Raw genomic sequence first — 17263 nt, 5'->3', positions numbered from 1 at the left:
AATAAAACATCATGTTACATATGTGCAGTAACCGGTGATTATTAATTCCATAAAACATGTTCTTTTGCATGATTAATGTGCAGTGTTTATAAGAGCTGAATTTGCTTCCAGGCAACAGTGCAGACCTTCGGCTGGTAAAGACCTTTATTGAGTTAGGTCTGCCGGGATCCAGGCTGGACTTCCTCATGTCGGAGAGAAACCAGGTATCATTTGAGATGGCGCTCACTGGAACAAATTGATGATGAGGAACAGGCGCAGTTCATCAAAGTGCTTTAATGCAGTTTGCAGGATGCTGACAGCTGTTTCTCTGTTGTTCTCCTGCAGACTGACACGTTTGCAGATTTTGACACCATGACGGACAGGCTGCTGGACGAGATCATCCAACACATCCAGCTGTATAATCTCACCATAGGCAGAATCAGGTCAGTTATTTTCTCATTTTGATTGACTGAGGATTTGGAGCAAAGTGGTGCTGAAAATCTTCCTTCCAGCAGGTGGCAGCAGAGCATCTTGTTTAACTTGTGAAGATAAGTCATTGGCTGCACGAGGACAAAAAAGGATGACAAGCTGTTATCATACGCTGCCAATATGTTTCTGACTTTCATTTGATAGATTATGCTCTTTATGCAGTCGTGTTGCCTGGTACAGATCAAATTAAGCTATTCGTCTTTCTGCCTAATTGCCCTCAAAGTGCCAATTTTAAGTTCCTACCCAAGTTTGCAAACTTTTCTTTTTACTGTGCTGAATTCTCTGGAGAGCGGATATCAAAGGCAAAAGCAATGGACTGCCACAACAGCATCTGGCTTTTTCCACATTACCTCTATATTTAGTTTTGTGGCAGACAGATGAGAACGCAAATATGGCGATGAGGAATTTGGGGCGAAGCTGAAACAATACGGTAATTAAGCTAAGTGAGAGACATGTTTTTATGACTCGAGTATTTTCCCTCTGCTGGGAAAAATATGATTAATTCTTTCGTCCTCTCTGTTAACATCATTAAGTTGGCGTTGCCTTTGAAAACGTTCAACATTTTGAGGTTCCCATTATTATAAAACACGTTGCAACATATGGATACTTTCAGATAAAACCACTTCAAACAAAAGTGCAGTCTTTTAGAAGTATCAGCTCCTTTGGGATTTTCTTCTTTTTCTACATCTTTTTCCCCTCGTGCAGTATGTGTGGGAACCAACACCAGGCAGAACTGCACAAGGTCATCTGAACATTCGGCAGCAGTCACAGACTGAACCCAACATTTCTGTGCTTAACTGTTTCAACCCCAAACAGTTTCTGGGCCTCATTTTTCATTGCACCTGCACGAGAACTCAAAATGGCTTTCAGCACAGTGTCATGTAATTATCAAGTCAGAAATCATAAAAGAAGACAAAAATGCAATTTGAATTTCTTTGATTCTTAGTGGTTAGCGCTGCTGCTTCACAGTGAGGAAGGTACCAGCTTCACTTCCAACCTGGTCCTTTGTCTGTAGCGTTTGCATGCTCTCGCAGTCTTTGTGTGGGTTCCCCTCGGGTGCTCCAGCTTCCTCCTAGTTCCAAAAACATGCAGATTAGGTGAATTAGTGACTCTAAATCGATCGTAGGTGTGAGTGGGAGTTTTATGTGTCGGTCCTGCTGAGATAGATTGGAAGCCTGTCCAGGGTGTACCTCATCTCTCACCCAATAACTGCTGGGATAGATGTCAGCCCCCTCGTATGGATGGATGGATGATCCATTACAGAGGTGCCTCAGTGTGGAGGACCACAGTGATCTCATAACAATGATATGTCAGATTATCTCCTGGCTGCAACTTAAATTTGTCCACTTTCTAGATCAGGGGTGGACAACTTGCTCCAGAAAGGGCCAAGAGGGTGTAGCTTTTCTTTGCAGCCACTGACTCACCAGGTGATTGACTGATTAACATCTCTTTGAGCAGATGGAATCAGTTAATCAGTCAAATCACCTGGTGAGTCAGTGGCTGCAAAGAAAAGCTACACCCTCTTGGCCCTTTCTGGAACAAGTTGCTCACCCCTGTTCTAGATGTTTGCCATTCAGGACCTAGGGTCCAATGAGGACCTCGCGTAGTTCCATATGGGAGGGGATGTGGTCATGAACAGCATCAACATGACCTAACCTGACCTGGTGATGGTTGAGTGACAATGATGAATGATCACAAGCTCAACCATGCAGTCACAGGCGTATTATGAGTTTCATCTTCTGCTGCTTATCCAGGTCCAGATTATGGTGGCAGCAGACTAAGTAGCTCATCCCATACTTCCCTATCCTCTGCCAAGTCCTGTAACTTTTCCTGGGGGATCCTGAGGCATTCCCAAACCATTTGGGCAGTGTGATCCCTCCAACCAGGGTCCTGGGGCCTTTACCCATTTGAATGTGCCTGGAAGAACTCACTAGTGCGAAGACCAGGGAGCATCATTACCAGATGCCTGAACCACCTCAGCTGGCTCCTTTCGATGTGAAGAAGCAGCACCTGGACTCTGAGTCCAGTGGTGGCTGGTGGTATTGATTTTTAAGAGTGCACACCTTTGATTTTTCATGAAGGACTGCAGGGCTTCATTACGTTTCACTAGGTGTACCTAATAAATGAGTGTATAGTTTTAGCCAAATGCAGTAGCCTTGATATCTCTCTCACACACACTCAGTTTCACCTGCCATTGGATGACAATATCAATCAATATATTTTACGATCATGGCATAGAACCACTATAAGATGTTCAGGTGGCCCTTCACAGTGGGTTATTATTACTCTGTTAGGCTGTGTAGGAGCATGGCTGACGCATCTGAAACATAGAAAAGCTTTAAAACTCACGGTTTCATGAAGCTGCTGAAGTTTGATGCAGTTGTTGAACTACAGCTTGTTTTGAATTCAGCCTGCAAGACTAGCTTTGATTCAAAACTTCAGAGTGGAGTATCTCATGCTTTCTTTGAGTGAAAACCCAACAGAGGAACCTAATGTCCACTGCTTGCATCCGTAATCTTGTTCCTTCACTCATTACCTAAAGCTCATGACCACAGTTGAGGACTAGAGAATAAATCAACCACTTAACCGAGAGTTTGGCCTCCTGGCTCAGCTCTTTTTCACCACGATGGTCTGTTGCAACATCTGCAAGACCTCACATGAGCCCTAATCCATCTATGGAGCTCACGCACCACCTTACTGCTTACAAACAAGAGATATATGTGTGTGTGCGCATTACAAAATCAACTGAACAACTGAAATCACTATCATTGAACTAGAGCAGCGTGCTCATAGAGTGCAAACCTCCACCAACACTAGTTTCAATTTCCCCAAAATTTTACCTTAGAAAATTTTTTCAAGGTCAAAGTCCTATTAGAAGTGACTTTACATATGATAAATTAGATGTGACTAAATGTCAGTAGAATGTATTTAATTCATGCACTTAAATTGAAGTTTCTTTGCGGCGTTGTCAGTTTTTTTCAACTTTTTCAGTTTCTGAATTCTTTTTCAGTTCATTTTCACAGAACATTGTTTGTCTCTGCTGTGCACAATGTGTCATTGCATTTTGGCGCTTGGTTCTGACTGATACCTGGAAGACAAACAGCAAAGAAGTGGAACCTCCATCCACCTTTGGTGGTGTGGGTAAATCCATAACAGAAAAATGAGTGATTGAGGCAGTTTTGACTGAGATATAAAGCAAAATCTACACAAAATGGGCTTTTCGATGTTAAAGTCAAATGTCAACAAAATCCACAATCCAGATAAGATCCAGATCAAACTTTGTCAGTTGATAGTGGGTGCCAATCTGCACCTCACTTTCAAATATAAGAGTGATTGGGACACGTTTGATTAAGATATAATGTAAATATTCATTCAATGGGGTTTTCAGTGGTTAAATTCAAATGTCCACAAATCCACATTCCAGATAAGATCCAGATTCAACTTTGTCAGGTGATAGTGAGTGCCAGTCTGCACCTCACTTTCAATATAAGAGTGATTGGGACACATTTGATTAAGATATAATGTAAAATATTCATTCAATGGGGTTTTCAGTGTTAAATTCAAATGTCCACAAAATCCACATTCCAGATAAGATCCAGATCAAACTTTGTCAGTTGATAGTGAGTGCCAATCTGCACCTCACTTTCAAATATAAGAGTGATTGGGACACGTTTGATTAAGATATAATGTAAAATATTCATTCAATGGGGTTTTCAGTGTTAAATTCAAATGTCCACAAAATCCACATTCCAGATAAGATCCAGATCAAACTTTGTCAGGTGATAGTGAGTGCCAGTCTGCACCTCACTTTCAAATATAAGAGTGATTGGGACACGTTTGATTAAGATATAATGTAAAATATACATTCAACAGGGTTTTCAGTGTTAAATTTAAATGGCCACAAAATCCACAATCCAGATCAAATGTGGATCAAATTTTGTCAGGCGATAAAGGATACCATCCTACATAATGCTTTCAAATATGAAAGAAGTTTGATCTTTTTAGACAGAGATATCTGTTTTTGAAAATTCATTCAATGTTAAAAGATAGAAAGTTTTCCTGACTTTGACCTTTAAAACTGAATCAGTTCTTGCCTGTCAGGATATGAATCTTCAGTAAAAATTTCATAACAATTATGTGAAAAATTGTGAGCTCCAGGCTGTTCAAAAACAGACAAAACAAACAGGGGTGACAACATAACCTCCTGCTACCTCGTTGGCGGAGGTTATAAACTGAATGGGTTTTTCACAGATCAGTTGGCTTGAAATGTGATGTATCACATGTTGTATCTGTTAGTGAATACTTATGCAATCCGAGATCACAAGTTGGAAGTGCATTTTCAGTTTGGAATTACAGGTCATTTTTTAATTATTATTGTGTAAAGAATCATTTTTAGATTTGATCTATAAAGCAATTAAAAATCAACATCAACCACCACGTACTGAAGTGCACTTTATCATCAGCTGTATAATAAGACATTTCACAGTGTCAGAGGTCAGCCGTGTGGGAAGTCCTGGGTTTTTTTTTTTTCTCCCACCACCCACTCACACTGCGAGTTTACTTCTCTGAAAGTTGTTTGTCTTCGGCCAACAGCTTCATTGGCCACTCTCTCGGGAACATCATCATCCGCTCGGTGCTGACGAGGCCTCGTTTCCGCTGCTATTTGCCCAAACTGCACTCTTTCCTCTCGCTGTCGGGACCACACTTGGGAATGCTGTATAACAACAGCACGCTGGTCAGCACAGGTGAGGACGCCGCTCCGCTCCTGGGGGGGTGCATAGCATATATGCTGCATCTTGAATTTTATCTCAGTATCTTTTTCCTGTTGAGATTAAAAACCCAAGTGTAGGATGAGCTGATTGGGCGCCTGTGCTTCACAGGTTTGTGGTTAATGCAGAAGCTGAAGAAATCCGGATCCCTTCTGCAGCTCACCTTCAGAGATCACGTTGATCCACGGAAAACATTCCTGTATCTCCTGAGTCAGAAACCAGGTACTGCATGAAAGCATCCTAATTTGAAAAGTATATTGACTGCCTCAATTTACACACTGCGACTTGAAAGACAGTCTCTTCAAATATTCATGAAAATGTTGTCAACTTGTCTTTTTTTTTTTCACATTTCGGTACGTGTCAGCTTGCTAACACTCAGCCCTCTGCCAGTGAGCTGTGAGAGGTCTGCGAGGCCTCCCCACTGTGAGAGTGGAACAAAGCAGTCGTTTGTCACACAGGCTTGAAGAAGATAAGCCTGAAAAATGCTTTTTTTCCCCTCCAGAGCTTTGGCAGGCTGACAAAATGATCCAAACCCTGTCACTGGAAACCCACCAGTGCACTCCGTTAAAAGCACGCTGACAGAAGACGAGAGAAAAAAAAACAGTTTTATCGTACGAGGCCTGTCATTGTACTTGGTGATTGTACTTTGCATTTTACAGCTTTTTTGTCCCCTCTGTCTTTCTTCTTTACATCCCACTTTTGGTGATTCCTTTCTTTTGTGGTCTTTTAGGACTGCAATTCTTCAAGAATGTGGTGTTGGTTGCGTCTCAGCAAGACCGCTACGTTCCGTTCCACTCTGCTCGAATCGAGATGTGTAAAACAGCAATCAAAGACAAGACCACAGGTTAGTCACTTAACTTTAAGTTTAGTCATGTTAACTTGTTAGCAATCAAGTCAAGGCATGCTACAAGATTTTTGCATGAAAATAAAGTTCTTAATCTTCAACAGCAGTGTCTCCTGGGGTGGATCGGGGATGGGGGGTGTTGCAGCTCCCCTTGAGCTGCTGACCAAAACTGAGGCTGATTGACGAAACACGCTGTGTGGAGAATGTGAAGATCTTCAGTGTTTAATATAAAAATTGTGTGTTAACCCTCTGGGGTCCATGGAGGCACCAGATTTTTCTATTAATAGATCAGAGACAAAACATCACAGAGACTTAATTCAACCAATTCTTGAAACTACAAATTCTCATCTGTAAAATACATCTCACCTCCAGACGATCTTTGACTCTAAGCCAATCCTAGAGGATGGAGAATGTCACATGGTCTGTCTCCTTTCTCCTCCTGCCTCAAGAGGCTGCACTTTGGCTGCAGCCTCTGTTAGTGGCAGATCCTCACACAAACACACCAGTAAAGGCACATAAACTCTGAAGGAACTGTCCTGTCAACCTGAAAGGACTTTTATTTTTATTTAGTCTAAGACAAACATCATTGTGGAAAAACATTAGCAGCATTTAATCATGACTTGCTTGCCTCTACTGGTGGTTGGCTCTCACTGCGGTATTGTATCACTTCCTGTTCCGGAGCACAGCGGTGTTTTTCTGTATCTGTTAGCTGTTTAATCTGCGCAGTTAGATTGATCTAGTTATCTAGATTACGATTTGTTTCCCAGTGTAATCTTTACGTGCCTTAACTAAAGCACTCCTTCTGCTGAATCACCTCTAAATTATTTACACATTATTCACTTTGCGTGTTTTTAGGAATCCGCTAGCTTAGTGTAGCTACTAGCTCTTAGCCGATTTAGCATGGCGGCTTCTCCTGTCTCTCCCGCACTTTTCTGCTCTGGGTGTGAAATGTTTAATTATTCCTCGGCCTCCTTTAGCAGTAATGGTACTTGTAATAAGTGTAGCTTATTCGTAGCTTTGGAGGCCAGGCTGGGCGAATTGGAGACTCGGCTCCGCACCGTGGAAAATTCTACAGCTAGCCAGGCCCCTGTAGTCGGTGCGGACCAAGGTAGCTTAGCCGCCGTTAGTTACCCCCTGGCAGATCCCGAGCAGCCGGGAAAGCAGGCCGACTGGGTGACTGTGAGGAGGAAGCGTAGCCCTAAACAGAAGCCCCGTGTACACCACCAACCCGTTCACATCTCTAACCGTTTTTCCCCACTCGACGACACACCTGCCGAGGATCAAACTCTGGTTATTGGCGACTCTGTTTTGAGAAATGTGAAGTTAGCGACACCAGCAACCATAGTCAATTGTCTTCCGGGGGCCAGAGCAGGCGACATTGAAGGAAATTTGAAACTGCTGGCTAAGGCTAAGCGTAAATTTGGTAAGATTGTAATTCACGTCGGCAGTAATGACACCCGGTTACGCCAATCGGAGGTCACTAAAATTAACATTAAATCGGTGTGTAACTTTGCAAAAACAATGTCGGACTCTGTAGTTTTCTCTGGGCCCCTCCCCAATCGGACCGGGAGTGACATGTTTAGCCGCATGTTCTCCTTGAATTGCTGGCTGTCTGAGTGGTGTCCAAAAAATGAGGTGGGCTTCATAGATAATTGGCAAAGCTTCTGGGGAAAACCTGGTCTTGTTAGGAGAGACGGCATCCATCCCACTTTGGATGGAGCAGCTCTCATTTCTAGAAATCTGGCCAATTTTCTTAAATCCTCCAGGCAGTGACTATCCAGGGTTGGGACCAGGAAGCAGAGTTGTAGTCTTACACACCTCTCTGCAGCTTCTCTCCCCCTGCCATCCCCTCATTACCCCATCCCCGTAGAGACGGTGCCTGCTCCCAGACTACCAATAACCAGCAAAAATCTATTTAAGCATAAAAATTCAAAAAGAAAAAATAATATAGCACCTTCAACTGCACCACAGACTAAAACAGTTAAATGTGGTCTATTAAACATTAGGTCTCTCTCTTCTAAGTCCCTGTTGGTAAATGATATAATAATTGATCAACATATTGATTATTCTGCCTAACAGAAACCTGGTTACAGCAGGATGAATATGTTAGTTTAAATGAGTCAACACCCCCGAGTCACACTAACTGTCAGAATGCTCGTAGCACGGGCCGGGGTGGAGGATTAGCAGCAATCTTCCATTCCAGCTTATTAATTAATCCAAAACCCAGACAGAGCTTTAATTCATTTGAAAGCTTGTCTCTTAGTCTTGTCCATCCAAATTGGAAGTCCCAAAAACCAGTTTTATTTGTTATTATCTATCGTCCACCTGGTCGTTACTGTGAGTTTCTCTGTGAATTTTCAGACCTTTTGTCTGACTTAGTGCTTAGCTCAGATAAGATAATTATAGTGGGCGATTTTAACATCCACACAGATGCTGAGAATGACAGCCTCAACACTGCATTTAATCTATTATTAGACTCTATTGGCTTTGCTCAAAAAGTAAATGAGTCCACCCACCACTTTAATCATATCTTAGATCTTGTTCTGACTTATGGTATGGAAATAGAAGACTTAACAGTATTCCCTGAAAACTCCCTTCTGTCTGATCATTTCTTAATAACATTTACATTTACTCTGATGGACTACCCAGCAGTGGGGAATAAGTTTCATTACACTAGAAGTCTTTCAGAAAGCGCTGTAACTAGGTTTAAGGATATGATTCCTTCTTTATGTTCTCTAATGCCATATACCAACACAGCGCAGAGTAGCTACCTAAACTCTGTAAGGGAGATAGAGTATCTCGTCAATAGTTTTACATCCTCATTGAAGACAACTTTGGATGCTGTAGCTCCTCTGAAAAGAGAGCTTTATATCAGAAGTGTCTGACTCCGTGGTATAACTCACAAACTCGTAGCTTAAAGCAGATAACCCGTAAGTTGGAGAGGAAATGGCGTCTCACTAATTTAGAAGATCTTCACTTAGCCTGGAAAAAGAGTCTGTTGCTCTATAAAAAAGCCCTCCGTAAAGCTAGGACATCTTTCTACTCATCACTAATTGAAGAAAATAAGAACAACCCCAGGTTTCTTTTCAGCACTGTAGCCAGGCTGACAAGAGTCAGAGCTCTATTGAGCTGAGTATTCCATTAACTTTAACTAGTAATGACTTCATGACTTTCTTTGCTAACAAAATTTTAACTATTAGAGAAAAAATTACTCATAACCATCCCAAAGACGTATCGTTATCTTTGGCTGCTTTCAGTGATGCCGGTATTTGGTTAGACTCTTTCTCTCCGATTGTTCTGTCTGAGTTATTCTCATTAGTTACTTCATCCAAACCATCAACATGTTTATTAGACCCCATTCCTACCAGGCTGCTCAAGGAAGCCCTACCATTATTTAATGCTTCGATCTTAAATATGATCAATCTATCTTTGTTAGTTGGCTATGTACCGCAGGCTTTTAAGGTGGCAGTAATTAAACCATTACTTAAAAAGCCATCACTTGACCCAGCTATCTTAGCTAATTATAGGCCAATCTCCAACCTTCCTTTTCTCTCAAAAATTCTTGAAAGGGTAGTTGTAAAACAGCTAACTGATCATCTGCAGAGGAATGGTCTATTTGAAGAGTTTCAGTCAGGTTTTAGAATTCATCATAGTACAGAAACAGCATTAGTGAAGGTTACAAATGATCTTCTTATGGCCTCGGACAGTGGACTCATCTCTGTGCTTGTTCTGTTAGACCTCAGTGCTGCTTTTGATACTGTTGAGCATAAAATTTTATTACAGAGATTAGAGCATGCCATAGGTATTAAAGGCACTGCGCTGCGGTGGTTTGAATCATATTTGTCTAATAGATTACAATTTGTTCATGTAAATGGGGAATCTTCTTCGCAGACTAAGGTTAATTATGGAGTTCCACAAGGTTCTGTGCTGGGACCAATTTTATTCACTTTATACATGCTTCCCTTAGGCAGTATTATTAGACGGTATTGCTTAAATTTTCATTGTTACGCAGATGATACCCAGCTTTATCTATCCATGAAGCCAGAGGACACACACCAATTAGCTAAACTGCAGGATTGTCTTACAGACATAAAGACATGGATGACCTCTAATTTCCTGCTTTTAAACTCAGATAAAACTGAAGTTATTGTACTTGGCCCCACAAATCTTAGAAACATGGTGTCTAACCAGATCCTTACTCTGGATGGCATTACCCTGACCTCTAGTAATACTGTGAGAAATCTTGGAGTCATTTTTGATCAGGATATGTCATTCAAAGCGCATATTAAACAAATATGTAGGACTGCTTTTTTGCATTTACGCAATATCTCTAAAATCAGAAAGGTCTTGTCTCAGAGTGATGCTGAAAAACTAATTCATGCATTTATTTCCTCTAGGCTGGACTATTGTAATTCATTATTATCAGGTTGTCCTAAAAGTTCCCTAAAAAGCCTTCAGTTAATTCAAAATGCTGCAGCTAGAGTACTGACGGGGACTAGAAGGAGAGAGCATATCTCACCCATATTGGCCTCTCTTCATTGGCTTCCTGTTAATTCTAGAATAGAATTTAAAATTCTTCTTCTTACTTATAAGGTTTTGAATAATCAGGTCCCATCTTATCTTAGGGACCTCGTAGAACCATATCACCCCAATAGAGCGCTTCGCTCTCAGACTGCAGGCTTACTTGTAGTTCCTAGGGTTTGTAAGAGTAGAATGGGAGGCAGAGCCTTCAGCTTTCAGGCTCCTCTCCTGTGGAACCAGCTCCCAATTCGGATCAGGGAGACAGACACCCTCTCTACTTTTAAGATTAGGCTTAAAACTTTCCTTTTTGCTAAAGCTTATAGTTAGGGCTGGATCAGGTGACCCTGAACCATCCCTTAGTTATGCTGCTATAGACGTAGACTGCTGGGGGGTTCCCATGATGCACTGTTTCTTTCTCTTTTTGCTCTGTATGCACCACTCTGCATTTAATCATTAGTGATCGATCTCTGCTCCCCTCCACAGCATGTCTTTTTCCTGGTTCTCTCCCTCAGCCCCAACCAGTCCCAGCAGAAGACTGCCCTCCTCCTGAGCCTGGTTCTGCTGGAGGTTTCTTCCTGTTAAAGGGAGTTTTTCCTTCCCACTGTAGCCAAGTGCTTGCTCACAGGGGGTCGTTTTGACCGTTGGGGTTTTACATAATTATTGTATGGCCTTGCCTTACAATATAAAGCGCCTTGGGGCAACTGTTTGTTGTGATTTGGCGCTATATAAAAAAAATTGATTGATTGATTGATTTATTTATTATTTTTTTTGAAGGCAACATTGGACATTTTTTGACAACATTTATCATCATGGTTCCCAGAAGGTGGTGCTGGTGCACTGCACAACACATTTTTATAGCACATTGTTTTAAAGTCTTTTTCATATATGACACCATTTTTGTAACTAGAAGAGTTCAGTAAATCCATTTCTAACATCAAAACATTTCATTTGCACTTCATTTAGAGGAGGTGATGGTGTAGTTGTTAAAGCGTTGGGCTTGAGACTAGAGGATCCTTGGTTCAAATCCCAGCCTACAGGAAAATCACTAAGGGCCATTGGGCAAGGTCCTTAATTCTCTTGTTGCTCCCGGTGTGTAGCGTGTACCTTGTATGGCAGCACCCTCACATCGGGGTGAATGTGAAACATTACTGTAAAGTGCTTTGAGCATTTGATGCAGATGGAAAAGCGCTATATAAATGCAGTCCATTTACCATTTAATTTGCATGAATAAAAAATGTATATTCACTGAAGATCTGAAGAATTTCTAAAAATGCATTTTATTTTAACATCTTTCTAGCCAAATTATATCTTTCACATAGAGTTGAAGACAAATTTATCTCTCACATTCTGAAAGATGAGACTCTTTTGGACATTTTTTATATGCAAGGCATGAGCTTTATAATTTTATAAAGTATATGAGCTTTATTAATTCCCTTTTTAAAGGAATTAATAAAGTATGATAAAATCAAGAAAATGCACCTGGACCCCAGAGGTTTAATAACAAAGACGGGATAGTTGGTATTAAGACTCCCAGGATGTCTGACTGCAGCACCTTTTCAGGCAAATGGCAGGAGAAGTTTATTTTTCCTGATTTGTCACTCAAAACCTACCACAATATAGACAAAAACTCACCTGTAATAGCACATTGGACAAATGCAGGCTTCTTGCTGAAAGTTTTCATTGCCATACATTTGATGCTAGTTGTTGTGTTCTGTCTTATTTTTTACTAGTTCACCACGTAACAAAGCTACAAGCCACTCAAGGTTACAGTTACAAAAGACATGATTGACACGGCTGTTAGTTATGATAATGAGGATAACGATGATCCAGAGATTAAGAAGGTGGTGATGACAAGGACGATGAAGACGCGAATGATGAAAACTGTGATTATGAAATGTGCATCAGTTGTGAACTGGACTGAAGTTTCATCAAAGAGTCTACAAGAGTCAAGACAGAAGTCAGACCACCAGAGCAAGAATTTTAGCTGAGGAAGCTTCTGTGATTTGAAGCGAAACGTCCTCGCGTCAAGCAACCCAGTCCAGTCGAAGATTCAAGCTTTTCTACTATTTCATCAAAGAAAGAGGTTTACTGACACTGGACTTGAAAACACTAAGGTTGTAAGTGACGGGGGGTCCTTTGGTGATTTGATCCATAATGAAGCTGTTCAAGGAAATAAACTGTCAGAATGAAACTTCCATCTGGAGCTCGGAATACAGAGATAGTAAGGATGGTTTTCCTCCGGGGATACGGCAAATTCTAGTTCTAGTCATAAATGAGTGAAGAGGTGATACAAGTGCCCTAAGTTCATCAGAGCACTTGCCATGAAAATAGTGAAATAGTTATTGTTGTCATGGAAACAAATCCAATCTCCGACTTTTCTTTCCCCCACTGGAAATGCTGGAAGCACTGGGATGGAGCATTTGTGGTCACACTCTCAGCGTATTTTCACCAGAAAAATAACACCACCATATGAACACTGGGCCTTAGTTTACTGAAATGTAAATGTTAATGTAAATGACATGTCAATAATTAATGGGTCAAATTCAGAAATCTCGTATTTGACATCAAAATGTAATTTTATGTATGACCGAGTAGTTCCGACCATTCTTCCGTTGATGTTCCTTATTTTTTGCTCTGAAGGTCCCGTGTACACTGAAATGATCAACAATTTACTGCAGCCACTCTTAGAGGCTAAAGAATGCCGACTGATCCGCCAGAATGTGTTCCACGCACTGCCCAACACCGCCAATACTCTGATTGGACGAGCTGCCCACATTGCTGTTTTGGACTCGGAACTGTTCCTGGAGAAGTTCTTCTTAGTGGCGGCGCTCAGCTACTTCAAGTAAACGGTCCACTGCATCTTTAGAAGACACCGCCTGCTCATTGGTGATGATTTGTACATTTTTATGATTGATATCGACAGTTTGTGTGATGTAATATGAACACTGGTGCGTGTGATTTAAGGTCTGTAGATCCGGTTTGTTGGGATTGCCAGCAGCCGTGATTGTAATGATCCATGTTGTGAATGTTTAAATTGCTAACTCGGAATTCTGGATTTGTTATGTAGCCATGCAAAACAAAACATCTGATGTCTAATGTGGGATTAATTCTGGATGTTTTGTTTTGGCCTTACGAAAAATGTCTCAGCTGGAGGACAAACAGATGACATTTAAAGCATTTAACATCTTTCCCTTTAGAATTGTACAAAGGCTTCAGTCTGGGTGGTTTAATTCTTATTTACAGGATGTAGCTATGTTTGTCTTCAAGGCAATAGATGAAAAGCTTTTATCCACCTTATTGTAAATTGAGCATTTTGTTGTACAAAATATAGATGTTGATTTATGCAAAATTAATAAACTTTAAATTATTCTATTATTTTTTTTTACTTTTAAAAGTGAACGCCAAGTGTGTCTAGTATCAGTTCAGATCATTGTTGTGCTGTCTGTGCTGTTTGCCATAAAATCAATCATTTGAAAATGAACCGTGTTCATAAAATATACAATGCAAAAAGAAGCATGAGCCCATGTGATCGAGGGGAGAAAATAATCTACTTGAATGAAATCAGTTGTCATCCTGTCAAATCAGATCATCTAAACTCATTAAGACAACAGCTTACGTTTTCAAATGAAAAAATACAACACAATTTTAATAATAAAACACATTCTGCACCACAGGGCATTATAAAACTAGGGGCATCATTTATAAACCCACCTCCATATGTGTGACAGGTTTGGTGCAAAGGGAGTGATTGTTTTTTTAACCTTTGACCCCAATGACCTTGATCTCAGTCACGGAACTTTGGAAATTTTTGACCTCACCTGGCAATTCTAGAACCCACCTCCATATGTGTGCCAACTTAGGCACTGATTGGATGTTCTCTCAGACAGAAGTTATTTGCGTGTTTCTGGTTTATCTCAGTGTACAGCAGTACTGCAGGGGATTATAATGGCTCATGCACATTCATACGTACACAATAGCATGAAAACAGGTGTGCAGATTTTCACCAACCCTGGCGGGACGCTTCCTTCAGTGAATGTCTCCAGATGATTATTTTTTGGGGTAGATCAGAAAAAAAAGTTGAGGACATTAAAAATAAAGTCCTAAAAAGATGTTACTGGAAGTTCATCTTATAGCAGACAGTAAATCATTTGTAATCAAAACAGTGTAAGTGAAATTATGATGATGTCACAGACAAAATAATATGATGTCATAATTCTTTAAAATTATATATATATATATATATATATATATATATATATATATATAATTTTTTTTTCCTGAATATTTCCACAACCAGTAGGGCTAGAGAGATGATTCAAAGATGTTGTCAATCTGATAATCATCATTACATCACATAAGTGAATTTTTCAGCATTTTAGCGGTCATTACAGTTTAAAAGCACATTCTATTTATATATGCATGTGTAGGATTTGCATCAGCCTTCAGAAGCCTTTCATGATGATACTTTATGAAAAATGATGTTTTGCACTTCAGGGCCATCATTATTTAACCTTATTTGTAGGCTAAAACCAAAGTGAAAATTCCAGTTTGTTGCATAAAACAGGGACAGTTCCAGGGGTGGAGTGAGGGTGGGGGTGGGTGGGCTGTGAGGGGTACATGCTCCCCTTTTCGTGGACCAAAAAAAAAAAAAAAAAACCCTGCAGAATGTTGTTTCTGAATGTTCTATTCAGTGACTCAGCTCCACAAATTCGTACCAGACCATGATTCAGCAAAGTATAGCAAGGTTGTTCATGTTTGTTTTAGCCAAAGACAGGTCATAGCATCACATTCAAGACTGTACAATACAAGTTCAAATTAATTTAAAATAAAAACAGGTTATAAAGCATCTTTTCTCTGTCAAATATGCACCAAAATACAGGAAATGGCACCTAATAATTCAAAATTTCCTTGGGGAGGGGAGCATGCCCTCAGACCCCACTGGGGAAGCGCAACCCAGATACATTTACAAATCCACGCCCCCCTTTACAAAATCCTGGATCTGCCCCTGTAAAAAAAAAAACCCAAACATTACATTATATATTGTAAAACATCGTCACTTAAAAATGCGACACCTTACCCCATCTTTGAGTTTACCTAAAATACATAAAAAAAATAAAAATAATAATAAACATGTTCAGTTCAGGTTAGCTCATTGACAGTCTTTCTGAAGTGAATAATTTTGGAAAAGAAAAGACAAAAACAAACAAACAAACAAACAAAAAAAAAACGGCACACCATTTCACCCAGCACACTCATAAAGTTTTGTCTTCAAAAATGTCGTCTTTTCTGTTTTTCCAGTTTCTTTGTCTGACATATTTTACACATCAGGGCCAAACTACTAACCCCCTTACTTGCGTGGCTGCTGTAGTTTCTGACTTACAGCAACAACCAAAGTGGGCGCGTGTACTCTGCTGTACATAACACAGGTAAAGACTTTGTCCGGTTTAGTCCTTAAATGATACAGTGTACAGTATATATTATGCATTATACATATAATGTGTACAAAGAAATCTGTTATCTGTACATATGAAGTAAAATCACACAGCTGTCACTTTCTATTCAGCCAAATTGGATTTGTAAAACAAATTCATCTCCGTGGGTTTCAAAAGGCTGTTTGAAGTGTATTATTTTAATGTTGCAGACATCTGCAGAATGAATCAGGATTTCATTATTTCATTACATTTATTTGGTAGAAAAGTAGATGATTTTCACCACTGCCAACACTTCTCAAGCTCTCACTTCTGACATATAGCACATGGTCAGTATGATGCATGACAGCGGCAGAGAAACACTGCCCTAAGAAATGTCAGTATGTGTCCGAATGTCCATTTCCATTTTTGATATATATATTTTTTTATAATCTGTCAAACCCATGCCCGGTAGTGTCGTGATGTACATACAGAGCGCTATATTTAATAACTGCACTGGTTTCTTTGGAAGTGCACTTTCTTGAAAACCTTGACTCTTGTCTTGTTTGAGGTCATGTCCTGCACTTGTTGTCTAAACTGACTGCAGCCGTCAGTCTCAGCCATTCAGGCACTGTGTCATCTTCAAATCTCAGAGTCCACCGACATTGCAAAGTGCTCTTTTCTGTGCAGCAGTGTGGCAGCTGCCAGCATGGCCGCGATGGACTCTAATCAGATGGGCTCCTTTAGGACAAGGAGAACGTTCTCCAAATCCACTAAGCAGGATGTGCAAGCAATCCGTGGGCGCTGCCATGCATCATGCATCATGCATCATTTGTCTGCTGCACTGTGGCGTTTGTGGACGAGGGTTTAGCTTGTTTGTTTTTCCCTTCATGTGTGTGCTGAGGGCCGTGTGTGTTTACCCAAAGGGGTCGCTGGGAATCGATAACGAGGAAAGTGTTTGCGGTATTGAGATTGGCCCCTTCAAGGGCAAACACGGGCTGGGGCGTGTTTCCTAAGATGGATTTTGAGTTCTGTAAAAGTGTAGTGTTGGACCAGAGAGCTCCGTGCTTGTTTTCACCTCGTGCTCTAATCACGCAGAGTAGAAGATGCTTCACACTGCATTATTCAATATGTCTACGTGACTGTCAAATGTGCATTTATGCCGCTGTCAGAACAGAAATCTCTGGAAGCCTGTTTCTACCACACAGAAAACAAGATAGCAATCAGAAAATGAATGGGGAGGGCACAAAAAT

The 17263-nt window shown here is 40.6% G+C and overlaps 1 protein-coding gene across 1 annotated transcript in view; it reads left to right on the top strand.

Moving 5' to 3' along the window:
• fam135b (family with sequence similarity 135 member B) overlaps positions 1–13928 on the top strand; it is a 113628-nt gene extending 99700 nt beyond the window's left edge. Inside the window, 6 exon segments of the mRNA XM_034160784.1 lie at positions 112–203; positions 325–422; positions 5062–5213; positions 5349–5459; positions 5968–6081; positions 13243–13928. Of these exon segments, the coding sequence (XP_034016675.1) occupies positions 112–203; positions 325–422; positions 5062–5213; positions 5349–5459; positions 5968–6081; positions 13243–13448 (773 nt within the window). The 3' untranslated portion in view covers positions 13449–13928.
• Positions 13929–17263: the final 3335 nt, after the last annotated feature.

This window comes from Thalassophryne amazonica, chromosome 20 (genome assembly GCF_902500255.1).
Source record: "Thalassophryne amazonica chromosome 20, fThaAma1.1, whole genome shotgun sequence".
NCBI lineage: Eukaryota > Metazoa > Chordata > Actinopteri > Batrachoidiformes > Batrachoididae > Thalassophryne > Thalassophryne amazonica.
The sequence above is the reverse complement of the archived record's forward strand: the minus strand, read 5'-3'. Positions and strand labels throughout refer to the sequence as shown.